This window comes from Anopheles stephensi, chromosome 3 (assembly GCF_013141755.1).
Source record: "Anopheles stephensi strain Indian chromosome 3, UCI_ANSTEP_V1.0, whole genome shotgun sequence".
Classification (NCBI taxonomy): domain Eukaryota; kingdom Metazoa; phylum Arthropoda; class Insecta; order Diptera; family Culicidae; genus Anopheles; species Anopheles stephensi.
The window spans coordinates 40,004,947-40,027,174 of record NC_050203.1 but is presented as its reverse complement, the minus strand read 5'-3'; the positions used below and the strand labels follow the sequence as shown (position 1 = coordinate 40,027,174).

The following is a 22,228-nucleotide window of genomic DNA, read 5'->3' as shown; positions in this document are numbered from 1 at the left end:
CTTTTGTAGGTACTTCCGGAGCAAGGATACCGAAGAGAAATTTCAGTTAATACGCACATGCTCAATGGCGTAGTTTAGGAATGGATTCTTTGTTGTTTCATTAAAATCAAGATAAGGCATGTTCGGTGCTATCACGATATCTTCATTATTCTTCCGTTCATTCAAAATGGCCTACCTCAAGATAGTTTCATTTAAGCCAGGAAAGACTTGGTGATAAAGAAATCCCTTCCAGAACAAATCTATTGCTGTCGACAGGAGTTTGCACTGTTTGTTTTTTCCTAACCAAGCAAGCTTATCGATAACAGCGTGAGTCAATCGCGCATATCAGACAGTGATGTTGTTTTATCAGTCGCATTAAATACGTAACCACATGAAAATCAATTTTTAGCAGGAGTGGTGCGCCCTTCCTCGAAGTGAAGAAATGCGAAAGGTTTGTTAAAAGAGGCATTAGATCTTTACTCTATATTAGAAACGCGTTTAATACCTAAACCTAATATAATACACAATATGTACAAGTCCACACAGACACTGAGAAGCTTCGCCGTCGCTACTTCACGTACGATAACAACGTATCACTGATGCTTGCCATACCTAAAAACTATCGATTGGCGGACTCTTCCCCTAACTGCTATACATTAAAGGCTCGTCGATATTGTTGTCATGAGCAGCACCAGCATGTGCAGATCGTTGGCACGTCGTGACGCGGAAGTGGGCAAGCTTCGATTGCTCCCCCGTCTTATCACCTTAACATTTTTGCCCGTCTTAAAATTGTTTAAAGACGGCAAACTGTTGCGTCAGCATTGCGTAGCCTTATGGGCGTAGAAGAACAATCGAAAGCTGCACTTGAACGACGCTAGAACGTGTTTGTCCACTTATCGAACCACAGCGCGAAATCGAACGCGGAAGGTGCGCGGCCGTTCAGAGCGCTGTGACGTCGCGCTCGATGGCGTAACTACTTCGAACCGGAATGTTCGTCACCGCAATAACTGCTGGAACATCATCACCTTCGTCGCTAATATCACTGATTCGTACGGAATGACTGGACGGTCGCCGCCGTTCCGTTGGTTCGATGATGTGCCCCAAGCTAGTTGCCATGTCCTCGGCATTCCGTTGATGGTCCATTTCGATGCGAGCATCGTACGGGATAATGAAAATGCTGTCGTTATCCTTCTCGAACACGAGCGAATCGTAGCTGGGCGGTGCGAACTGCCGGTAGGACGGGGCCGGCGTTGGCGGTGGCGGAAGCTCTTCTGCTGAGGGTTTGCGCGTTCCGCATCGGTTTCGATCGGCACAGGCCATCACGAGGAAGAACGATATCAGGGCAATGAACGTGGCCAGGTACCATACGATGGTAATAGCGTCCATGACAGGTGTGTCGGTAAACAGTACGCGATCATGTGTCGTCGTGCTGATGCTTTGGGTTGTTGAATCTGCCAGAAGGAAGGATAATTAGCATCGCAGCCTGACGGGGCGGGATATATGTGGGAATGGAAGATGAAGTTCGCTAGAAAACAGTTCCACCTACCTACTAGAGAGTGATCGTCCCCGATGCTGGTAGCTGCAACGTCGTCTCGATTAGATTCGGTCGGGGTCCCGTCGACCCGTGCCGGGACTGTGTCACGTCCCGTCGGTACGCTTTGCACCTTTCCGGCCACGAAAAGTGCTAAAATACGAATGAAAAAATACGTCAGTGAGAGGAGCAATGGAATGAGAATTCGTTTTTGCGCTGGCTGGCTGCACCTTATCTAACTCCCGCTTAATACAGCGATAAGCAAATGCGTTTTCAGGAAACATTTCCAGGCTTACACCGGTACCGATAAAAACATCGTCCGGTGCTGGTAGTAGCCACCAAACCACGACCGCACACTTTTCGACCGTACTGTCCCAAAAATAAAAAGGGGTGGAATAGGATCAATTTTAGACTGGGGAAACGCACACACACACACGATTCCGGGGACCAGGATGACGGAACCGGTCTGTATGGCGACTGTTTTATGATCTTGCGTGAGTAGGCTACAGCATGTTAATCAGATACGATTGTAGAGAGCTGAGAATGAAAGTAATACACTACTTACCGATCATCACGCAGCTCGCTAATTGATTGTGGTTTCCTTGAGCCATGAGCTACAAAAAAAAAGGTTTTCTCAACAGAAATATGCAGATTCAGATTCTTTCACTTCGTATCTTCCGGCTCTTTCGCAGCACCACTACCAACTCCGTAGAAATGAGATTGTGGTTAGGTTTAGAAAACATTGACACGAACGCCGGCAGTCAATCACAGCAAAAAGAGATCCATCGCGACAAGGCGATCGAGGCCACAAGAATATTCGCTCGAAAGGGAAAGTTATTTCACGCGCAATTCAACCTTCTCGGTGCTACCCGACACGGTACGGTCACTTCACTTTCTTTCTTTGCCGCTGCGTTGCGTTGCGTTTAGGTCTATGGACCGTCCTAGGTGCGCTCGGGTGCTAGCAAGTCGAAGATTTCACATCTCCAGGAGACTCGTTTTTATACTGGCTGGGCTGTGCCGCGCCGACGACCACTCTTGATCTCTGATCAGATAAAACAATAATAGTCAAAGTGGGTGATTTTTGCGGGCCATTCGCGACAACACCAACCGAGACACACACACGTACGTCACCACCGGGCCACGCTATCAGTGTGGCACTAGATAACGGAGATTCGTCGTGTCGTATCGCGAAGGTGTCTTTTACAACTAGCGACACCCCCAATAAGCCTAGTATTTTCGCGAAAGGTATAGTGCACTGTGATGCGTAGAATGCGGCCGTGTCTCGTGTCTCCAGCCGCCTACACTATGGGTGAGTGCGGGGAGTGGGCCATCATCATTTGCATTCGCGTTGCCCGTTAGCCGTTAACCGGGGATTCGGGCAATTATCGCGGCCCATTATCGGTTATGTAAAGAAAGGAAACACCCGGTGAATGAATTTAATCTTACTGGGTGATGACTGTCGAAAGTTATCCTCCGATCTTTCGCGTCCCTTCCAACCGTCCCTCTCCCGTGTTGTTCTGTTTTAAGACGTGCCTAAGGTAAGGAATCTAATCAAATGGGTTATCGTACAACAGATTGTTTGATAAGCAAACGGCAAAAGAATGGCATACAACTGCTAACAAAACAATCCCTTAATCCGGACCGATCCGATCGGCGGGATGATGATGCTACTACTGCATCTACTTTTGTTTGTCTACTTGAGCAAATGTGTGGAATTACACACAAAAATCTTATCCGAGACACCACCACGCCAGGCAGTTTATAGATACCAACAGAAAAACAACGGCAAAATAAGATTCCAGTTACGCCACAGTGGGTGGGTGGGTGGTTGGGTGGTGTGTTTATGGCGTTGGGAGACAAACAGGTACGCGGTTATCTTAATTAGCAGCGACCCAGACGACATGCCCCATTGCGCGGAGCTTGGTAGATCGCAGCAAGATTTGGGAAACAATCGAAACAAGCGCGTGCCGAATATCGTTTGGACGACACGACCGATTGCAATCCGTTCCGTTGTAGAGGGGGAACATTTTTCTCGAGACAAAGAGTCCTGCCGCAAATCCAATCACGGACAGCTGCTCCCGTCGATAGATAACGTATACCGGTGAAAGTTCCTATCACGCCCGACTAGAATGCCGAGTGGGGCAGAATGTCGCGCAAAAGCGTTGGATCACTTGGTCTAGTGAGTAGATTTATTTTCAAAATAACACATCACCTTCTCTAGCTTTAGTTTAACGACTTTAGGCAACGCACGAACATGTTGTAGAAGACAAGTAGTAGTGGGTGCGTGGTAATCAATTTGCCACACATCCGCGTAGATAATAAATAGATCTAAAGTACACGGTTCGCGAATTTTAGTCATATAATGCGTGTGAGTGGCATTTTTTCCCCCGCCTTTTGTACGTTTTGACCGATGCATTCTGACGCACGGACGACATTCCGCGTACACCGTCGGGTCGCCGGGGATCTCGGAGCAAACCGATTAAGTAATGCTGACTCGCAAATGCGCAAAATATTCTCTGAGATTACATTTATAATACCGGATGGTGTGTTTGACAACGGTTTTTTGGGACAAACAAATTTGCGCGACTTTTCGTTCAATACTACTAGTAGAATCGTTTCGCCTTACCTCCTAACTCCTCCTAATCGTCGACCAGTCGTCGGTTTCGTGTTACGGGCCTAACTACCGTATCTTCTCTCTCCCCTCTCTCGCTCTCTCTCTCTCTCTCTCTCCTCTCTCTCTCTCTCTCTCTCTCTCTCTTTCTCTTTAGCGGCTACCATTCGCTTCCTTACGAGTAAAATAATGCTATCAGAAACGTACGTTAAAGCTTATATACATTCAACAGTGCAACGAAATGCGGACGTCTGCAAAGATGCTGGCAGGATGCTTGTTACTTCGTTGGGTCCACTTCCCGGTCCACGGCCGCCTTCGGTATGGTGGGCGAGGTGGCGGTCGAGACCGTCGTAGGCCCGGAAGTGCTGGAGGCAACTGCGGTGGTAGGAAACAGAGCGTCGTAGCTGGGCGGCAGATCCTTCTCCTCTAGTACCGGTGCCGACGGTCGCAGGTCGTTCGATGAGCCGCGCAGCTCGACCGAATGTACGCCAGCGACAACGTTGCCCCGACCTTGGTGGTGTGCACGACCGCGCCGCCGGCCAGCAACATTGTCTCGGGTGGCAACACTGCCAAGACTGTTGCTACTGTTGCTGGTGCTGCTGCACGTCTGTGCCCACTGTCTGCTTTTGTAAAGGCACAGAAAACAGGCCCCGAAAAAGAAGGCCGTCCCGAGCAGGGACACAAACCCGGTGAGTACTATTTTCTCCTTGATGTCGCTCGGGACATAGATTTCCACCGGCTCTAGGTCGCAGCTTGGCTCGTCCATACAATTCGGACAGTTCACCGTACCATCGTTGACGAACGAACGGTGTATGCAGGAGTGCAGAACCTGGCGTTCACATCGGAGCTGGTTCTTCTTCCCCGTGCACTCCGTGTTCAGGGTGCCAACCATCTGTATGTGAAGCGGCTCGTCCACATTCGGCAGCGTGGCGGAGTGGTCCAGCATGATCGTGATCTTTAGGAAGATGTCGTCGGAAAAACTTCTTGGCACGTCCTTTGGCGTGTAGCAGAACTTGATCTTTCGGTTGTTGCTTTGCTTCACCGAAACGTAATCGATGCAGTTGCCTTTCTCGTCCCGCCGCATGTTCAGCTTACGGAAGCTTAGATACAGACCGTAGCCCGGGGTGGGCTGGAGCGTGAATTTGCATTCGCTGTAGCGCTTGAAGGAGGACGAGTTCCAACTTTGCTCGAATATCGCACCGCTGGTAAAGTCGCCCATAGTTCTTACTTGCTTTTTCGGATCTATGATCGATTCGATGTGCGAAAGAATTATGTTGCGGCGCTCGTAGCAAATTCCGGAGCGTATTAAATCACCTGCAAAAGGCGAAAGAAGACAGATGGGATGCAGATTAGTGTACCGTGGCGTACGAATCATAGTGAAGTGGAGTGGACACCATTCTACCACGACACACCCGTCGCCCGTGCAGCCGAACCAATCTGCCCATTCCATCACGCAGCGAGCGAAAACGATGCGTCAACAACAACGGGCACCCCCGTCTATCGATATCCGTACTTACTCTGCTCGTATCCAATGCCGTAGGCGCCGTACAAGGCCGCAAACAGGACAATTAACGAATATTGCACCATTTTCACCCCGCGGCTCAAGGTTACTGCTAAATTGTTCGGATTTTTTGGCAGAGAGACGGAATCATTTCTCCGTACGGAAGAAGCTTTGTGCGACTTATTAGAATTTTTTGTTCCTATGACAGCTTGTTGTGACTTTTTGTTGCTAGCTGCAGCAAGTGCATCAGGGTTGGCAAACGTCTACATGCGCTACTCTGATACTTGAGCTTTGTTCGAACGGATTTCGCTGCGAGTCGGTTGGAAATGCACATTTATTTCCCTGAAATGATTTGTATTTTAATGCAAACATTCGATTGTTGTTTAACCAGAAAAAAAAAACACACAGTTCAAGTTACAACAGGAGAAATTCAGGAGGATATATTACGTTCTGCTCCCACTATCGGCGATCGATCTTCATGTACGTGTAGACGCTGCTTAAGCATCAACGGACGGCACTGCCACAATCCGATGTAAATAATTACACAAAGTTGTGTGATGTTGCGTGAAGACATCGAAAACCAATCCTTCTCATCAGTACAACGGTAGTGAAGCGATGGACGGCACGGACTTTTTACTGGGAGGAGTCGGTTCCATGGCAGCTACGCTAATAACGAACCCGCTAGAGGTAAAAGTATGCCCGAAACACCGCTTGTAGGCCGTAGATCTCATTCGAGCGTTTCGCCGATCGTTGCAGGTCGTTAAAACGAGGATGCAGCTTCAGGGGGAACTGGCTGCGAAAGGAACCTACCACAAGCCTTACCGGAGCGTGGTCGATGCGTTTATTACGATCGCAAAAAAGGACGGGTATGCAGCGCTACAGAAGGGTCTGGCACCGTCCCTGTGCTTCCAGTTCATACTCAACTCGTGCAGGTAATTGTGGCTAAGAACCAGTCAACCGCACGCGGTCGATCGTGCACAAAAGAAAGGAAGGCCTAATCGTTTAGATTAGATTAGGCATCTACAATACGGCCAACGAACACGGATGGACCAAGCAGCGGAACGGCAATCAATCGATTCTGAAGAGTGCCTTCTGGGGTGCAACGGGAGGATTCGTCGGATCGGCTTTAGCGAGCCCATTTTTTATGGTAATGCAAGGGCAGGAATCTTTACCGATGTTGGTACCAGCTGACACGCTCCTTCCGTATACTTTCAGCTACGCACCCATCTGCAATCGCAGGCCAAGGCAGAAATTGCGGTCGGTTATCAGCACCAGCACACCGGGATGATAAGCGCCATGAAAGACATCTTTAAGAAGCACGGCATTCAGGGTCTTTATCGTGGGGTTGCCGTTACGATGCCTCGCGCTCTGCTCGGCAGCGGAGGACAGCTGGCCGCGTTCGGATACACGAAAGACTTCCTGGAGCGGCGTCCGATTGTGGCGAAGCAAAGCGAAACCTTTGTGTCGACTGTTGCCGGTGCGGTCGGTGGCACGGTAATGGCCGTCACAATGACTCCGCCAGACGTTATAGCAACGAGGCTGTACAATCAGGGTGTGGATGCAGGAGGTAGGGGCATTTACTACAACGGGGTAGTGGATTGTTTTATTAAAATCCTGAAGGCGGAAGGAGTGGCCGGGCTGTATAAAGGATTTTGGCCACACTATATGCGGATCGGTCCGCACGCAACGTTGGTGTTACTATTTTTCGACGAGCTGAAGACGATGCGCAGGAAATATTATGAGGCTAAATGAGTTTAGCTGGTTGCGCAGCTCAGCTAGTACGAATGTTGTTATTTCCATGTTAAAACACACTCAGTAGTTATTGTAAACGAATCAAGCGCTAGTTAGTTTCGATAAATATATAAAACATTGTTAAACTATTCTCTCCTGTGTGTTTATACGCTCCAATATTGGTTATAGCTCAAAAGAAACCCAAACTAGAAATGGCATGAGCGCGCGTACTTTAATCCATTACCTTAGAACGAAACCCTTGTGCCACCTTTTGCGCCACCTCCGTTACCTCTTGGCCTCTGGTCTCGGGCAAGTAGTATTTAACTAAAATCGTTAGTAACACACAGGTTATGGAACAGGGCAGAAACACGAACGCGCCCCATACACTTTGAAGGGTTGGAAATGCCATACCCACAATGAAGTTACAGCCCCACGAGGAAAGACTGCCCATCGCCATAGCCGTCGGCCGAGGTCCTAGATCGAAAAGCTCTGCAGGAAAAGCAAAAGTAAATGGTTTAGAGAGTTAGGAGAAAAAAATGGGATACTATTTACCCGATCCGATGAAGAAAGGAATAGGCCCCAGCCCGATTTGGTAGAAAATAATGTAGAGCAAGATCGAGCCGACACATAGGTAAGAAAACCAGTCGACCACATCCTTGGGAAAACAAAATTGAAATAACAATGGTTGAAAAGCGAGATTAGAATTCTCTTCCTTCGAAAGCTAAACTTACTTTGAAATGAATCGATAGGGTAAGCATGAAGAGAATGCCAGCGCAGCAGGAACAGGACAGCAGACAGAGGGCGCGTCTATTGCACCGTGCCATCAATAGCGGGGCAAACAAGGACACAAACAGATTTAAGCACCCGACTCCGAGGTTGGCAAATTTCGCCGCATTCGAGCTTAGCCCAACCGATTCAAAAATTGACACCGAATAGAAAAAGACCTAAAAGAGCAGACGGACCTTAATACTGGCATGTCAGGAAGGATTTTTGGGGTCCGAACGCACGGCATTGATTCCTGACAGCTGCTGTCCTCCTTGAAGCGCACAGACAAGCACTAGTGGTAGCGTCAGGGTTGGATCGCTCAAAACAGACCACAACGTTCGGGCCGCCGGTGGTTGTCCATCGTCAATCGATTGGCCATTGGTGGAGGTACCGCTTTGCCCAGTAGCACACTCCATCTGCAGTTTGATGTAATCGTCGCCGATTGAATGACGCCCGAACAGTTTTCTTATAGCGCGCAACGATCCTGCCTGGTCGCCCTTCACGCTGTACAAATACTTGGGACTCTCGGGGATCCAAAAGTAGAACGCGTAACAGAATACGTTCAGCACCGCGTAACACCCGAGTGCGTAGTGCCAATGTGCTTCGGTTCCGAGCACTTGCTCAAGACTTGCCACCTGTCCGACGACTACGCCTGCCGTTAGTCCCAGCGGACACAACACACCCATCGCACCGCGTAGCTTGATCGGTGATACCTCCGCTAGGTACATCGGAATCACACCGGTGGTCAATCCGGATGCCAGTCCGACGAGAAGTCTTCCCAGCAGCAACAGCTCCACCGATGAAGCTGCACGACAGCACAGAAAGCATAATGCACCGGCCGTGAGCAGTATCGCACAGCAAAGGAATGATTTTTTCCTGATGATAAAAGAACGAAAGAATTCGAAAACACATTAAGACTGCTACCCGAGCTGTAATGCATAGTTCAGATCACCTGCCATATGTGGTGGATATGATGGCGCTGAAATGGGACGTTACAATTCCACCAAGCAAAACGGTAGACACTACTACGGACCAAAGGATCTGTAGCGCATTCTCTGTAAGTCGCACTGAATACCGATCGATGAAAACGGTACAAAGCCAGGCCTGGATGAGCTAAGATATAAGGGAGACCCGCCACACAGAGGAACGTTGCATCAAATCCAGAGTGCGCGATAGAAGGCGACGATACACACCTTTGCTGGCGCATTGATTGAGCTCACTTGATATCCGGTTGCGACGGAAACGGACAAATTCACTACAACACCAAACCAAGCAAGACCCCACGTTAAGCCAGTGTCCTAATGGAGGTAATTGTTTCAGTAAGCAGCGGCCAACAGTTCTGGCCTCATCTACGTCACTACCTACAGGAAGCTTTAGGTCCATGGTGAGCAGCACTAGCTGGCACTTTGAAGACGAAATGACGAAGAGCCGTGTGTAGGTACAGTAACTGTTTCATATCTACACTTCAAAAAGGCAGCTCAAGAGGCGTGAGTTTCATTGTTGGAGTCGACAAATATTTGTCAAAACGTTCTCCCAGACACAGACCCAACACAAAATTACAGCACAACGTACCTGCCATATTTGTCCGCTATATAAGCACCCTGAAGCGATCCAATGACACCCCCGATCAATGCTATCGAAATAACCGCCGCTATGAACGCGCGCAGTGAGGAATCCGACAGATGAGCGTCGTAGTTTCGAACAATTGTCTCGTTGCTCCAGAGTCTGATGAATTCGGACGGTGCGTTGATAACGCCTATGCTATAGCCAACGGGAATCGACGCACCTAAGGTTGTGATTGCACCTAACGCCACCAGCCGAACCGTCCATCCTGATTCCTGCGAACAAACCGATATTGAATTGAACCCAACACACACACGCACACCTTCCTAGGGAGTAGAGCTGGCGCTAACCGGTAATGTAAGATCCATCGTGAGGCTGCCGATACACTGAACGGCTAGCAGATGCCATCAGGAATTGTCCCTAACATCACACAACAGAACGGATCATACGGAAGTGGCTGTTAGCACGGATCATTTTGTAGTTCTCAGCAGAGAGATAGAGAGAGAGAGTTCAGCGTAGCACGTCAGCTAGGGATTCGGATGAAATTTATGCCTCCGCCAGCAAACCGGCGTGTTTGGCTGGGAATGATAGCAAGTCGTATGCTTAGCCCTTCTAATGCCCCTGTGCGCAAGATAAGCGTACGGATGGAAATGTATGGAACGCGACCTTGCCAAAGGAAACGCCACAATCGAATGCAATCCACACAGCAATATGGTTGGATTTACGGTTTGCTTCATCATTATTCACTTTCAGCTACACGCGCACACAATTGTATCGTGTAACGTTTTGTAGGTTTTAAAAAAATAACGCTCTTCTTAAGCTAAGTACTAAGTATACGACGCTAAGCTTAGGATTACGATTAAGCCACTTTCGTTGCACTGCTTCCCTGCGCGTTCTTGAGCAATCTAATAAGAATCACAACATGTTTCTGTGTAGCTTCTTTGCTTGTCATTATTGCTGTGGCAGGCGGCGGTCGACTTAAGGCACTAGCGGCTTGGAGCTGAATCCTTTCGCGACGAGCGGCACAATCTGCGAGATGTGTTTACCGCGCGTCTCGGGTAGATAGATCCTCAGCAGTACGGTCAGCGCCACGCACGTGCACGCGAACGGCAGGAACACGAACGCTCCCCAGGCACTTTGCAGCGTGGTGAACAGCATGGCTACGATGAAATTGCATCCCCACGAGGCCAAGCTGCCCAACGCCATTGCTGCCGGTCGTGGACCCACTTCGAACAGTTCTGTAATCGTACCAGGGATTGGTAAGGACGGAAACTTTCTTTTTGTCTTTACTACGCGCCGCAAGTGTAACTTACCAGAGCCGATAAAGTACGGGATGGGCCCTAGACCAATTTGGTAGAAGAGAATGTACAGCAGAATGGCTACGATGCTTGCGTAGGAAAACCATTCGACATCGTCCTGCAATTCGAAGGACAGATTTAATACAGTGGCTGGATCCCGGCGAGGAAAGGCTTACAATGAAGAACACGATGAAGGTAAGGCAGAACAAAAATATTGCACACATCGCACAGGACGTAAGGGCCAGGAAGCGCCGGTTAAACTTTGCCATCAGGATTGGGCTGAAGAAAGCGACGAACAGATTAAGGCAACCGGCCCCGAGGTTGGCAAACTTTGCATCCGTTGAGCTCAAACCTACCGACTCAAATATCGAGACGGAGTAGAAGAATACCTGGAAGGAAGCGAAATAATTCAAATGATTTAGTTATCTTTAATTAGACAACCATTGAATGTCCCATACCGCATTGATGCCGGACAACTGTTGACCACCTTGTAAGGCACACACGAGAACGAGCGGCAACAGCAGCGTTGGATCGCGCAGCACCGACAAAATGGTCCGTTCTTTCGGCTTTTGGGGCGCCGTACTATTGCCATCGCTACACGTCTCCTCGTCGTTCTCCGCCGTACACTCCCTGCGCATCACATCGATCTGCTGCCGCACATACTCGTCCCGAACTTTTCGGCCTGCCACACGCTTTAGCTCATTTACTGCCTCTTCCTGCCGCCGTCGAATGACGAACAGATACTTCGGGCTTTCCGGTAGCCAGGGATAGGGCACGAAAAACATTACGACCAGGATGACGTAGAAGCTGAGCGCAAACTGCCAATGGTCTTCGGTGCCGAAAATTTCTTCCAAGCTTATAATCTGGCCAACCACCACGCCTCCGGTAACGCCCATCGAGCAGAACACACCGAGCGCACCGCGCAGTCCTAGTGGGGCCAGCTCGGTAAGATACATCGGGACGGTACTGGTCGTCAGTCCAGCGGCTAGGCCGACGACAAAGCGACCGATCATCAGCAGCTCCACGGAACTGAGCGTTTGGCAGAACTGGAAGCATATTCCACCGAAGAAGAGCAGTAAGCCACATAGCAGAAAGGAACGTTTCCTGGAATGGAAATCACAGTTAAAGCAAGATTTTTATCTTTTCTTTAGGATAGTTACTTACCTGCCAAGCCGGTCAGCAACCCAGGCACCTCCCAACGATCCTATAACGCCACCGATCAGGAAGATTGATACAACAGCCGACCAGAACGTTTCCAGATTGCCCTCGGAAAACACCGTACCGTACGTTTCAAAAATGGTATCATTGCACCAGCTTTTGATAAACTGGAAGAGAGCGCCAAACGATGGTCATTAGTAGAAATAGGTTACATTCCCACCAACAAGGAAAACGAAACGGTTCGCTACCAAACTACACTCATAAAGGATAAAAACTGAAGCGCTTACTTCCGGTAAGCACAAGCGGGGGAAGGTGTTTGCAATGCAGAGCACGTTTCATTGCCGTCCCCCCACCCCCATTTCGTATGCCCGTTCCATTCGTCCTGTTTCTGGTGCTGCTGCGGCATAGTGTAAAGTAACGAAATGGATTCTAGCACTGTGTTAACTTATTACCCCGAAAAGAGCTAGCTAAAGCTATGATGATCTCAAGCACGGAGAAACCGGAATGATCCGTGCTTTACTCACATTGGCCGGTGCATTTATAACGCCTATATTGTAGCCCGTGGGCACCGCGGCCCCGAAGGTGGTCGAAATACCAGCCGTGATCAACCAAAACGTCCATCTGGTTTCCTGTGCGAAATGGAAGAGAAGATGCAGAGGAGTGTTAGATGATCGGCTTATCCGGATTGGTGGGATTATGCTTCTGTAAATGTGTGTAAAATGGTAAAGAGTCGTGTTATCACGCAGCATTTGACAAACGAGCGATATTCCCCCGACAGCTCTATAAGACAATCAATAATAATGTCGCGCACTGCATACGTTCGTTATCTTCTCTCCGATAAGGTAATCGGTTCGTGGGTATGGATTTTTTTTTCCTTTTTGAATAGATTAAACAACGGATTGGTGCTGCTCTTCATTAAGCACTTAAGCTTCACTCCAAAAAGACGTGTCTCGAAGGGCATACTTCCCCCGTTTGGGATGTACAGTTTAAGTGTCTAAGATTCGTTTTAAGCTTATCAGCAGATGTTGTCGGTCTATCAGTGCGTAAAACTAGACTAGTTTTTCTTAGACGATTAGAAAAAGATCAGATGGGAATCTGATCTTTCTAGTTAGTCTCTTCTTATCCAATCCAGCGTTAGTGTCTGAAGCTAACCGGGACAACCCGCGATCCCCGGGATCACGATTCACTTTCTTGCCGCGAGTTTAACGATGGCTTATCACACTCACTTCACGGTCCTGTTGAGCCGGAACGGCACTGGCAGTCATTATAGTTCTTTTCGTTTTTTTTTTCGTTTGTTCACAAACTTCTTAATCATCTAATTAAACGCTAATTGAGCAACAAGTACGACGTTGAACGGTTAGCTTATTACGCTTCTTCACCACAACAGCCACATGTTTGGCCACCCACGGGTCAACCGTTGAAGTGTTCGGCCTTTACACGACTAATCGTAACGATTCGCGGGAGGTTAAGTGCGTTCCGTTCAGGATCGTCGGACACACAATCCATTCCGCGCTACTATCGGGTGGGTAATAATGGTGCTAATTGTGCGATAATCCATTATCGATTATTTATTGTCGGGTGCGCCCGAGCCTCGTACTCAAAATTGCCCGATTGCATTGTCCGTCCGTCTTGGTGATTGAGATGCTACGTTCGGGAAGGCACAGGTCGGGCGCATTCCATGTGCTTCATCATAATCACCTATCCAAACAACACCGTGTCCGTGTGTAGTTGAATCATACGCGTACCGGGCGGCTACTAGGATCGTGTTTACTTTTCGCGCGTTTTGTGTTGGTGCGGCAGATAAACACGCCGGAATGGATTTTGTTTTTGTCGGAAGCCGCTTTTCATTTCCGTCAACAAACGTGTGTGAACCAACGGCGGTTTCATGCGCTGAAATAGAAGTGAGGTATTTTAAATCCGTGCCTGCACAAAAGCATCGCAGATCGCAGTTCGGTTCGCATAAATTCAATCCATGCGCGTCTCATTATGCCGCATCGTCTATGCATCGTCTGGCGCCGTCCATCAGCTGTTTCTGCCGCATTCATCATTTTCTCAACACACGCACACACACACACACCGAGCGGTGCACGGGCCGTCTGTCTACCTTTTAGCCCGCGTTTTTGTGAACCTTTTCGCAAATGCCGCACTTGTGTGATTGCGCGGCCAGTGGCTCTCTCTTTTGCTCCGCTCATTTTGCGATTTCACTATTTTTATTCCGCGCTAGTTGATCGCGGGAAGGAACACATTCCGCCCTAAGCTCGCGACCGTGACCACTTACGTTATGAAACCGAGGGATTAAGAGCAATGAGAAGGGTAGATAAAACAGGTAATGTGGGTTTTTGGGCGTGTGTGTGTGTGGATATACGGAAAAATAAAACCTGGCAGAACAAACCTTGCGCACGTTGGCGTTTACGTTCGGTACGATTTTGGGCTCCCTTCCGGGGCTGTAGAGAACGCTGGCTTCCTCGTGATCGGACGGATCCATCTCGTGTGGGTTGAGGTAGAGGAAATTCTTTACTAATTTCTTTACACTGCTAACGCAATACACTACTCACAACACTAGCTAGCAAAAACACTTTCACCACCGCAAACCGCTGTTCGCACAACCTTCGACATTTAGCCAAAGCTGGTCCGTAGTTGCTCGTCGTTACAGCGCGCGCCGTCTGCACTAACTCATGTGATCTTGTTATGTGGTTCCGATGCGAGCGACATGCAAATGAGGTAGAAATTGAGGAACCCCTTCTTAAAGAGGGGCTCCGACGAACGGGCCAACGAATCTTTATCACTCGAATGGAACTACCGAGGGCCCGATGCAGCAAACACCAGCGAGCGATAGGAATGGACTCGTCGGGCAGTGGGCCTGACATTTGTGTGCTAGCATACGGGGAACATTTGCTAGACCACAGCCTCACGTATTTACAACGAGTACGCAGAGAACACAACGGGCGAAAAGGCCTTTTCTTGCTCGTAGTTGTGAAAAGGCCGTTTGACATTTAAGAACGCAGCGGAACAAATATAGCGGATTATTGGATGATTTTCGAAGGTCAATGCTGAATTTAGTGGAGTTTCTGTAAGCTTTGGAGAAGATTTTTGGAATGAATTCTTAAATTACTAAGTTTTTGGTCCGTTTTGTTTATTTCCTCGCTCCGAACTGTCAAATCGCGCTGCATGCATGATCCAGCCTGTGTGTTTTCGCTGCTCGCTGTGTACACGTACTGTTATTTGTCAAAAAGTCTGATTATAAACAAATTGCTCACGTAGCGGACGCGACCGAATGGAAATTATCTGTTTTCCGTAACTTATTACACCCAAGGGCGGTGCGGTATGATTGCTCGCGTGTCGTGGCAGAATTATTCTTTCGATGGAGTGTAGAAAAGTGGGATAGTGAAGTCGAAAACTCGGTGGTATTAAGCCTTGTTACAAAACGCATCAAACACGATGGATGCAATACTGTCCAAAGGGAGCCTGGCTACACTGGCCACGGTTGCGACGGTTTTACAGTTTCTTACCGGGACGTAAGTAGCCAATCGCCGATTCGCAATTTCAATATTGTTTCTAATCAGCGCTGCCCTTCTCAGTGTGATTTGTAACCGATACATTAGGAAGAAGTCAACAGGAGACACATCCGCCTTTCCCTTCATATCCGGGTTTCTGTCGTAAGTGGACTGCCATGGGCCATGCGCTTTACATAATGTTGGATTCGAGGCTATTAAATTGAATTACCTTTTCTTCCACAGATGCTTCATGTGGCTAAAGTATGGTGTTTTAACCGAGGAAAGCACCGTGATGCTGGTAAACTTCATCGGGTCCGCACTATTCTTCTCCTACACGGTAGTATTTTTTGTATTTTGTGTGAACAAACGGGAAGTAATTCGTCAAATGATGCTCATATCATGCATCATATTGAGCGCCACCCTTTACACAATGTTTGAGTCGGACGTTGAAAAGTCGATCCGGATCATAGGTAAGCGAAAACATTGGATCAGGATTGAGCAGAATAGCTAAAACGTTTCGCGGTTCTTTCAGGTCTGTTGTGCTGCTGTTTGGCGGTCCTGTTCTTCGCCTCACCGCTAACAATGCTGGCGCACGTGATACGTACACAAAATACGGACAGTCTTCCTTTCCCCATCATTGTGGCATCCTTTTTTGTATGCTTCCTGTGGACTGCCTATGGCGTACTTATCGGTGATCGCTTTATACAGGTACGTTGTGGTTGTATTCATTCGGATCAACCCTTTTCCTAACGTGTGTTCGGAATTCGATCGATTCGTCGATTGTTTGTTTTCAGGTTCCGAATCTTCTTGGCGGAATATTAGCCGGAATCCAATTGACGTTGTATGTGATATACCCGAAACAGAAGGCTTCCTCTAGCGGTGGACCACGGTATTCACCTCTAGTATCAGAAAACCCGATTTTGTAGTATTCGTATTTGTTGGTGGTAAGTTTAGATAAGAATGGGCCAGTGCGATCAGTTTTGTTAATATTATTTGCATTAACGGTCATGTTAATACAGTTTAGTCATTAAAGTTTAAGTCCTTTTCTTTGTACACTGCTAGTAAATCATCCGAAGATCGGCCATGAGGCTGTTATAGTCCCGGGTACAGCATTTTGAAAACAATCGTTGGTCATAATATAGTAAATATTAACCTTTGCTCCCTGTTTTATCGTAGCATATTTGAACACAATGTACAAGATTGTTAACAGAGAGTTTTGCTCAAAAATCACCCCGTTACTGGTCAAACCGGTTGCATCCGGTGGATATTTATCGCTTACTTTTAATGCGATAACGCTGATAACATGATCAAGGAAATTGCGCCACTTGAACCAAGCCAAGTACGTTGCCACATGCAATATTTTAAAACAATTTCTTCTTAACAAAAGGTTTTAATTTGTTGATGCATTTGAATGTATTTTTCTTACTTTAAATATGTTAAAAATGAGTGACTAATTCTCATATCACAATTGAAATGATATCAGTATAGAAAAATCTTATCTTTATGATAACATACAGTGGCTCTCATGCACAACGGGACACCAATGAATTAAGCGACTCTGGATCGCTTTTTAAGTAACTAACAGGAACAATCTGCAATTCTCAGCAGATTGCATTTCACACTTACAGTTTTTTAAGTGTTTGATAATCAGCGGCGGGTTAAGCGGTAAGAGGACTGAGTGGCTGGGCCGTCCCACTTGCGAGGCAGTAATGAGCATAACCCACCGCAATGGGCTAGCTCATACAAAAAATCCTTGGCTTGCAGATTCGATAAGGCAGAGGCCCGCAGGTTCCTTATTTTGCTTACGACCTTCAAATAACTTAGTTCATGACGCAAAAACAATTAACAATTGGTAGCTTTATAGAATTTTATTTTGTTGTGAAGTTATCTACAAACAATTGTATATTTCGTGATATGTATAAACGAAAGTCCCATAAAAAAACGATCACACGAAGTAAATGACTGTAAATTGAAAAGGTTGCATTTTAAATGTATGCGGTCGGTATCGATACATCGAAAAGCGACATTTCGTTTATCTACGAATGAATGGTGTCTTTGTATGCACAAATAAGACTGATTTAAATGATTTGTCATGTGATGGTTCTGTGCGCTTGTGACCCACACAACCAGTCATCGTGTATTTTATCACGTTTGTGCATAAAACAGAAAAAACACATATTACAGAACAAAAGATCAGTTGTTTCAGAGCAGCGGTGGCGTAACAGTTGAAAAACTGCAATTGATGATTTTTTGGACTATTATACGGTGGCTCAACCGGACATCCGGACTTTTGAGGACGATTTTCTCAGTCTAGGGCTGGACAATCATCTTTCTATTTTCACTGTATATTTTCTTTATACACATTTCAATTAGCCATTGACAAAAAAAAACGTATCTGAAAATTGTTTGCCAAATGGCCGAAATGAACAAAAAACTATACTATACTTAACGTTTTGCTTTAACTTATTAATGCATTGGTTTAAACTATTACAGCATCAAAAAACTCAGGCTATCCAGTTCCTTGGACCAGCATAACCAACAATGTCCAGAAAAAATTAATTTCCTTTCTTGTCGAACATACTGTGTGTCTTTATCTCCGAAAAGTTTTATAGCAAAATCCGTCTTCGATTTTAGTGTTCACTGGTATCAAAGCGCTATGTTCGGTTAAGTGAATCTGATGAGTCTTGTATTAACCTTTGGGAATTCCAAATCATTATAGAAGGTTTTAATGTTTACTGTTTCGCAATGCATCTCCCTGGAGTGTTTTTCCCCCTAGTGATGGAGCTATTTTTTCACCATTTTCTGTAGTTGTGGGGCTTTGGTATTGTTTCATTGTACAATAAACGATAGATCTGCACTTTCGCTTAACATTCCTGCAGGGTAATACATTCCTCTCACACGTAATATGGATAAGGATCAAGTTCTGTCGCTCTAGACCTTAATGAAACTCATTAAAACATAGAAGACCTGGTCGCCCTCCATTATTTAATATTTTAATGTATTATACTGTATTCATCTTTAGGTGCTGAATTTTCTATCCATTTCATATGATATTGCTGAGAAATGTAGCTGTCCGCATTTCCGCTTGGATTGCAAAAATTGGACTTCGTTAGCCCTAGACTAACAAAACCATCCTCAAAATCCAGCAAATGCTCGATTTTAAGGTGTCCGGGTTTCCGTTAGAGGCACTGTAATTGTTTTGCATTTAACCATATCTTGTCAGTTCTCGAGAAGATCAAGAAAGGTTAATAAAGGACAATTTTTTTCCAATGTAGCAGAATCGTACAAGGAACAAAATACTTAATAGTGTGGCTGTTTGATGAAGCCTACCACGTGACAATCACTCGGCATGAGTTCCTAATAGGTAAAATCTTTCAGGGCAACTGCTCGATCGAAGAGACTCTCAGATGATTTCTGAAGTTTATTAGAATTTTGTTGAACAAGAAAGGAAGCAGAGGGTCCTATTTAAATCTGTTTTTTTTATTCAGCATGGAATTCTAATTGATTGCTTTGGTTCAGAAAGAGCTGAAAAATTGCGTATATTTATTTTTAGACAGTTATAGCCAAAGGATCGGACGTTCGGGACCGGACCACGTTGCAATATTTTTGCTGAATGCTTTTTTTAACGCAGGACATCTATTGCAGTTTTATAATTCTAAGTCGTTTAAAGTTAGTCAAAATTTCTAGTTTAATGAAGAACCCCACACATCGGAAAAAAATGTCCTGGTGTCTCATTTTATTTGAGAGCCACTGTATATTTTTTTCCCTAATTTGAATCTTTCAAAAAGGTATGTGTCACGTAGAAGATATGCCTGTATGAGACCTCTTGCACATCTTATTGAACTTTTACATTGTACCGTTATCAAACCGTATAAAGATAACAAAGGTATGGACTGCAACATAAAGGCAGCGAGTATATGTGAACTTGGTACCATATTTTGATGCCTCAATAAAGGTGTCAAAGGGCCAACAAAGGCGTGTCCGTAACGCGTCAGTATAGAGTAATCATCAGTGCCGTGCTTGGGCTGGCGTGTCTGGCGCATTTTATTATCACCGGCAAACAATGCGTGTCGTCAATGAAGTGAAGTGTGCCCGAGAGTGCATCATCGCAACATAATGTCGGTTCACATCACGCGAACCCTCGACTGATTCGACCCCTCGAATCAGATCATCAGCAGACCCGTGAAGGATGCGTTTGATGAGTTTGATCAGTTGTTCCATCGGTCGGGATTGATTAATATAGCGCTGACTTTTGGTTGATGATGGGTTTTTGTGATGAAAATTGCAGTTCCAAAATTGACACCATATCTTCGGGAGGCGCAAATCAGAGGGCAGCTGCAACAGTTGTCGCATTTTTCACTTATACTTCCTTTATTGTCCCGAGCAGAGCTCAAGAGTGTATGGCAAAACAAGCATTCGGTTGCAATGTCAATCGCGCATGCTGGATTGGATGGAGTGGAGTGCAGCTGATGAATCCGGACGTTGATGAAATTCCGTTTGGTTCTCTCCCCTGCTGGGTTTTTCGATTTTTTGTTGTTGTTGTGTGCAGTCTGTCGCTGTTGTTGCTTTGTACCCAATGTATGCACCAAAAGGAAGGAAGGAAGCGAGTCCCTTCCATAGAACACGGAGGTGGGGTAATGCCGGGTGTAATCTCACATTTGCATACAGATCATCTCAGGACGCACACGCAATCAAAGGTACTTGTTTGTTTGTTTGTTTTGTTTAAACCGGGGTCCTGTCGGTTTTTTCGATTAACAGCTAAAGTGCGGCCGGCCGGGGATTTTTTTTCTATTTCCCTCCGTTATTCCTTTTTGCAGCGTAAGTGTTGCATTGTGTAATCGACTGGTCGACTGGTGTTACAGTTTGGAAATCGTTCTTGTTTTCCCCCTTTGGCTAAATTAAAACCGATTTATGGCTTCAGTTTGTTGGCTTAGTTTAAATTTATGGGCTTTTAAATGGTGCCGGTCCGGGTTAAGGTGTTCCGGTAGATGCGTTTCACCCTTCCTCGAGACTTTGCTGTTTCGTTTGCTGTTTTTGTACTTGAATTGATTTGCTATTATCGAAATATTTCTTTTACACACAGAACTGTTTTATTGGAGCAAATATTTGAATCACTTAGAGAAGTTCACCATCGTGACGTAAACGAATGTCGCGAACGGAACAGTACATCACAACACTTTTCTCAAGTATCGAGCAGATCAAACGGAATTCAATCGATCGTTCGTTTCCCATCGCTTGAGACGCGAAAATTGGACCGATGCTCAACAATGCCACTAATAACCACTTGATGCGCTCTTCCCTAGCTGTTATGACTTGTCTGGAGGCTACTCCAGAAGTACCACTTTGGGGTACCGTACCCAACGAGCTACTTCGCAATCCATGGGAAAGGCAGGCATTTCCTTTCGATGCAAATGGGGGCCTTTTTTTGGTGAATGGTTTCTTCTTCTTCACAGAAAAGAAAAAAACATAAGCGCTAGGGAATTATGCCATTTTAATAGCATTGCAACACTGGCTAGTGCGTGGCGTAGAATTTGGGATTCCAAAGTGCAGCGATGGAGGCTTGTTCGTTTGAGTTTTATTACGCAAATTTGGAAAAACTGTGTTTCTGACGAAAGAATTTCTATCTAATAATCGATCCACGATCTGCTGATACAATGTTCGTACACATGTGTCCATCCAATAGGTAATCGAAACCCTTCAGCATAAGTAAATAAATAAAACTAAATAGCTGAAACCGATACCCGGCTTCGAGTTCCCGTTCGCGAAATGGATCAAACAAACAGAATTAAGAAATAAAGTAACACTCATGATGATACCCGCATTTGGTCGCTTTGAAAACGCCTATAAAATCGAAATCCAAATTTCTTTCTTTTATTTGGATTAGGTAAAAAAAGGGAACCCAGTCAACTCTCTAACCTTTTGTGATCGGAACCAACCGAAACTGTTTCTGGGATTTGTGAGCATATGGTCCGGGGGGGGCAGTGTTTGTTTTGAAACCTGATCAAACCAACCACAAATCCTGACGAAAAAAAAAACGAGTCTCACCCAGGTACAATGCAAAGGACGCAACAATCCTGTTGCGCAAGCCTGCATTATGCTGTGCATCGCGCTGATCGGACCTCGAGATATCCCTGCCAATGAGGATGAGGAAAAGAGGTTGACGATTGTCAAATTTTCCACATTTCCAACCCTTCCTTTACTGAAAAAAAAGCCTCGCATTAATATAGGGACAGGAAAAGGGGGAAACAATGGCGTGTATGTGAATGGGGGAAAAAAAGTAATAATAATCGTTGATAAGTGCAGTTGTGAGGAGGTACAGCGTGCGTGCGTTTTCGATTATGCAAGCGGGCAACTACTAACGGCGTGGCGAGGCACACCTCAGTTTCGGAAGGGGTGCCCGAATGATTGATCTCATTTTGGTGACGTTAGTGACGAGTTCTTTGGAACTGTACACCGGACCGTTTTTTTTTTTGAAGCGCTTAACGGACGACCACCACTAGGATTGTGGTGAGTGTTGATGACTTCTCGGTTGGTATGCAAAAAAATGTGGTGCTGCTAAATACACGTCCAACCGTTTTTAAAACGACATTTACGCTT

The 22,228-nt window shown here is 46.3% G+C and overlaps 6 protein-coding genes across 12 annotated transcripts; 2 read left to right on the top strand and 4 right to left on the bottom strand.

Annotated features, from left to right (window-relative positions):
- Window positions 1-121: 121 nt before the first annotated feature.
- LOC118511981 lies at window positions 122-3,133 on the bottom strand. The gene is made up of 3 exons (XM_036055720.1): window positions 2,076-3,133; window positions 1,526-1,663; window positions 122-1,430 (listed from the first exon to the last, which is right to left on the bottom strand). The coding sequence occupies exons 1-3, from the start codon at window positions 2,119-2,121 to the stop codon at window positions 919-921; spliced, it is 696 nt and encodes a 231-aa protein (XP_035911613.1). The 5' UTR covers window positions 2,122-3,133; the 3' UTR covers window positions 122-918.
- A 544-nt stretch (window positions 3,134-3,677) lies between these two features.
- LOC118511971 lies at window positions 3,678-5,835 on the bottom strand. Its single transcript, XM_036055708.1, has 2 exons — window positions 5,639-5,835; window positions 3,678-5,435 (listed from the first exon to the last, which is right to left on the bottom strand). The coding sequence occupies exons 1-2, from the start codon at window positions 5,706-5,708 to the stop codon at window positions 4,399-4,401; spliced, it is 1,107 nt and encodes a 368-aa protein (XP_035911601.1). The 5' UTR covers window positions 5,709-5,835; the 3' UTR covers window positions 3,678-4,398.
- Window positions 5,836-5,972: 137 nt separating this feature from the next.
- Window positions 5,973-7,504, top strand: LOC118511976 (solute carrier family 25 member 35-like). Its single transcript, XM_036055712.1, has 4 exons — window positions 5,973-6,309; window positions 6,379-6,554; window positions 6,634-6,769; window positions 6,838-7,504. The coding sequence occupies exons 1-4, from the start codon at window positions 6,238-6,240 to the stop codon at window positions 7,372-7,374; spliced, it is 921 nt and encodes a 306-aa protein (XP_035911605.1). The 5' UTR covers window positions 5,973-6,237; the 3' UTR covers window positions 7,375-7,504.
- On the bottom strand, window positions 7,191-10,172 carry LOC118511957 (solute carrier family 2, facilitated glucose transporter member 3-like). 5 transcript variants are annotated; one of them, XM_036055677.1, is made up of 7 exons: window positions 9,484-9,656; window positions 9,312-9,416; window positions 9,071-9,231; window positions 8,361-8,994; window positions 8,085-8,297; window positions 7,906-8,008; window positions 7,191-7,842 (listed from the first exon to the last, which is right to left on the bottom strand). In XM_036055677.1, exons 1-7 carry the CDS (start codon window positions 9,499-9,501, stop codon window positions 7,586-7,588), a joined length of 1,491 nt encoding a protein of 496 aa, XP_035911570.1. In that variant the 5' UTR covers window positions 9,502-9,656; the 3' UTR covers window positions 7,191-7,585. The 5 variants fall into 5 exon arrangements, with proteins under 5 accessions (XP_035911570.1, XP_035911569.1, XP_035911572.1 ...); XM_036055676.1 differs by lacking the exons at window positions 9,071-9,231; window positions 9,312-9,416; window positions 9,484-9,656 and adding exons at window positions 9,691-9,956; window positions 10,032-10,172; XM_036055679.1 differs by lacking the exon at window positions 9,071-9,231 and having other exon boundaries at window positions 9,484-9,644.
- Window positions 10,173-10,369: 197 nt separating this feature from the next.
- LOC118511949 (solute carrier family 2, facilitated glucose transporter member 3-like) lies at window positions 10,370-15,013 on the bottom strand. 3 transcript variants are annotated; one of them, XM_036055658.1, is made up of 8 exons: window positions 14,693-15,005; window positions 14,530-14,622; window positions 12,662-12,766; window positions 12,144-12,304; window positions 11,438-12,083; window positions 11,156-11,368; window positions 10,995-11,097; window positions 10,370-10,919 (listed from the first exon to the last, which is right to left on the bottom strand). In XM_036055658.1, the coding sequence occupies exons 1-8, from the start codon at window positions 15,002-15,004 to the stop codon at window positions 10,660-10,662; spliced, it is 1,893 nt and encodes a 630-aa protein (XP_035911551.1). In that variant the 5' UTR covers window position 15,005; the 3' UTR covers window positions 10,370-10,659. The 3 variants fall into 3 exon arrangements, with proteins under 3 accessions (XP_035911551.1, XP_035911552.1, XP_035911553.1); XM_036055659.1 differs by having other exon boundaries at window positions 14,530-15,013; XM_036055660.1 differs by lacking the exons at window positions 14,530-14,622; window positions 14,693-15,005 and adding an exon at window positions 13,364-13,635.
- Window positions 15,014-15,352: 339 nt separating this feature from the next.
- Window positions 15,353-16,663, top strand: LOC118511982 (sugar transporter SWEET1). Its single transcript, XM_036055721.1, has 5 exons — window positions 15,353-15,652; window positions 15,716-15,793; window positions 15,875-16,101; window positions 16,164-16,339; window positions 16,426-16,663. The coding sequence occupies exons 1-5, from the start codon at window positions 15,576-15,578 to the stop codon at window positions 16,555-16,557; spliced, it is 690 nt and encodes a 229-aa protein (XP_035911614.1). The 5' UTR covers window positions 15,353-15,575; the 3' UTR covers window positions 16,558-16,663.
- Window positions 16,664-22,228: the final 5,565 nt, after the last annotated feature.

Bases quoted from the DNA above. Each gene is read 5' to 3' on its own strand.
- LOC118511981 (XM_036055720.1), bottom strand. From the start codon at position 2,121: ATGGCTCAAGGAAACCACAATCAATTAGCGAGCTGCGTGATGATCG. The intron at 1,664-2,075 runs GTAAGTAGTGTA...TTCGTATTTTAG, and splicing joins AGCGAGCTGCGTGATGATCG to CACTTTTCGTGGCCGGAAAG. The intron at 1,431-1,525 runs GTAGGTGGAACT...TCCTTCTGGCAG, and splicing joins GGACGATCACTCTCTAGTAG to ATTCAACAACCCAAAGCATC.
- LOC118511971 (XM_036055708.1), bottom strand. From the start codon at position 5,708: ATGGTGCAATATTCGTTAATTGTCCTGTTTGCGGCCTTGTACGGCGCC. The intron at 5,436-5,638 runs GTAAGTACGGAT...CGCCTTTTGCAG, and splicing joins CGGCATTGGATACGAGCAGA to GTGATTTAATACGCTCCGGA.
- LOC118511976 (XM_036055712.1), top strand. From the start codon at position 6,238: ATGGACGGCACGGACTTTTTACTGGGAGGAGTCGGTTCCATGGCAGCT. The intron at 6,310-6,378 runs GTAAAAGTATGC...CGATCGTTGCAG, and splicing joins TAATAACGAACCCGCTAGAG to GTCGTTAAAACGAGGATGCA. The intron at 6,555-6,633 runs GTAATTGTGGCT...CGTTTAGATTAG, and splicing joins TTCATACTCAACTCGTGCAG to ATTAGGCATCTACAATACGG.
- LOC118511957 (XM_036055675.1), bottom strand. From the start codon at position 9,501: ATGGACCTAAAGCTTCCTGTAGGTAGTGACGTAGATGAGGCCAGAACT. The intron at 8,995-9,074 runs GCAGGTGATCTG...TTTTATCATCAG, and splicing joins CATCATATCCACCACATATG to GAAAAAATCATTCCTTTGCT. The intron at 8,009-8,084 runs GTAAGTTTAGCT...TGTTTTCCCAAG, and splicing joins CCCTATCGATTCATTTCAAA to GATGTGGTCGACTGGTTTTC.
- LOC118511949 (XM_036055658.1), bottom strand. From the start codon at position 15,004: ATGTCAGGCCCACTGCCCGACGAGTCCATTCCTATCGCTCGCTGGTGT. The intron at 12,305-12,661 runs GTGAGTAAAGCA...GCTCTCTTCCAG, and splicing joins TTATAAATGCACCGGCCAAT to TTTATCAAAAGCTGGTGCAA. The intron at 10,920-10,994 runs GTAAGTTACACT...GTACGATTACAG, and splicing joins CCCGTACTTTATCGGCTCTG to AACTGTTCGAAGTGGGTCCA.
- LOC118511982 (XM_036055721.1), top strand. From the start codon at position 15,576: ATGGATGCAATACTGTCCAAAGGGAGCCTGGCTACACTGGCCACGGTT. The intron at 15,794-15,874 runs GTAAGTGGACTG...TTTCTTCCACAG, and splicing joins TTCATATCCGGGTTTCTGTC to ATGCTTCATGTGGCTAAAGT. The intron at 16,102-16,163 runs GTAAGCGAAAAC...CGGTTCTTTCAG, and splicing joins AAAGTCGATCCGGATCATAG to GTCTGTTGTGCTGCTGTTTG.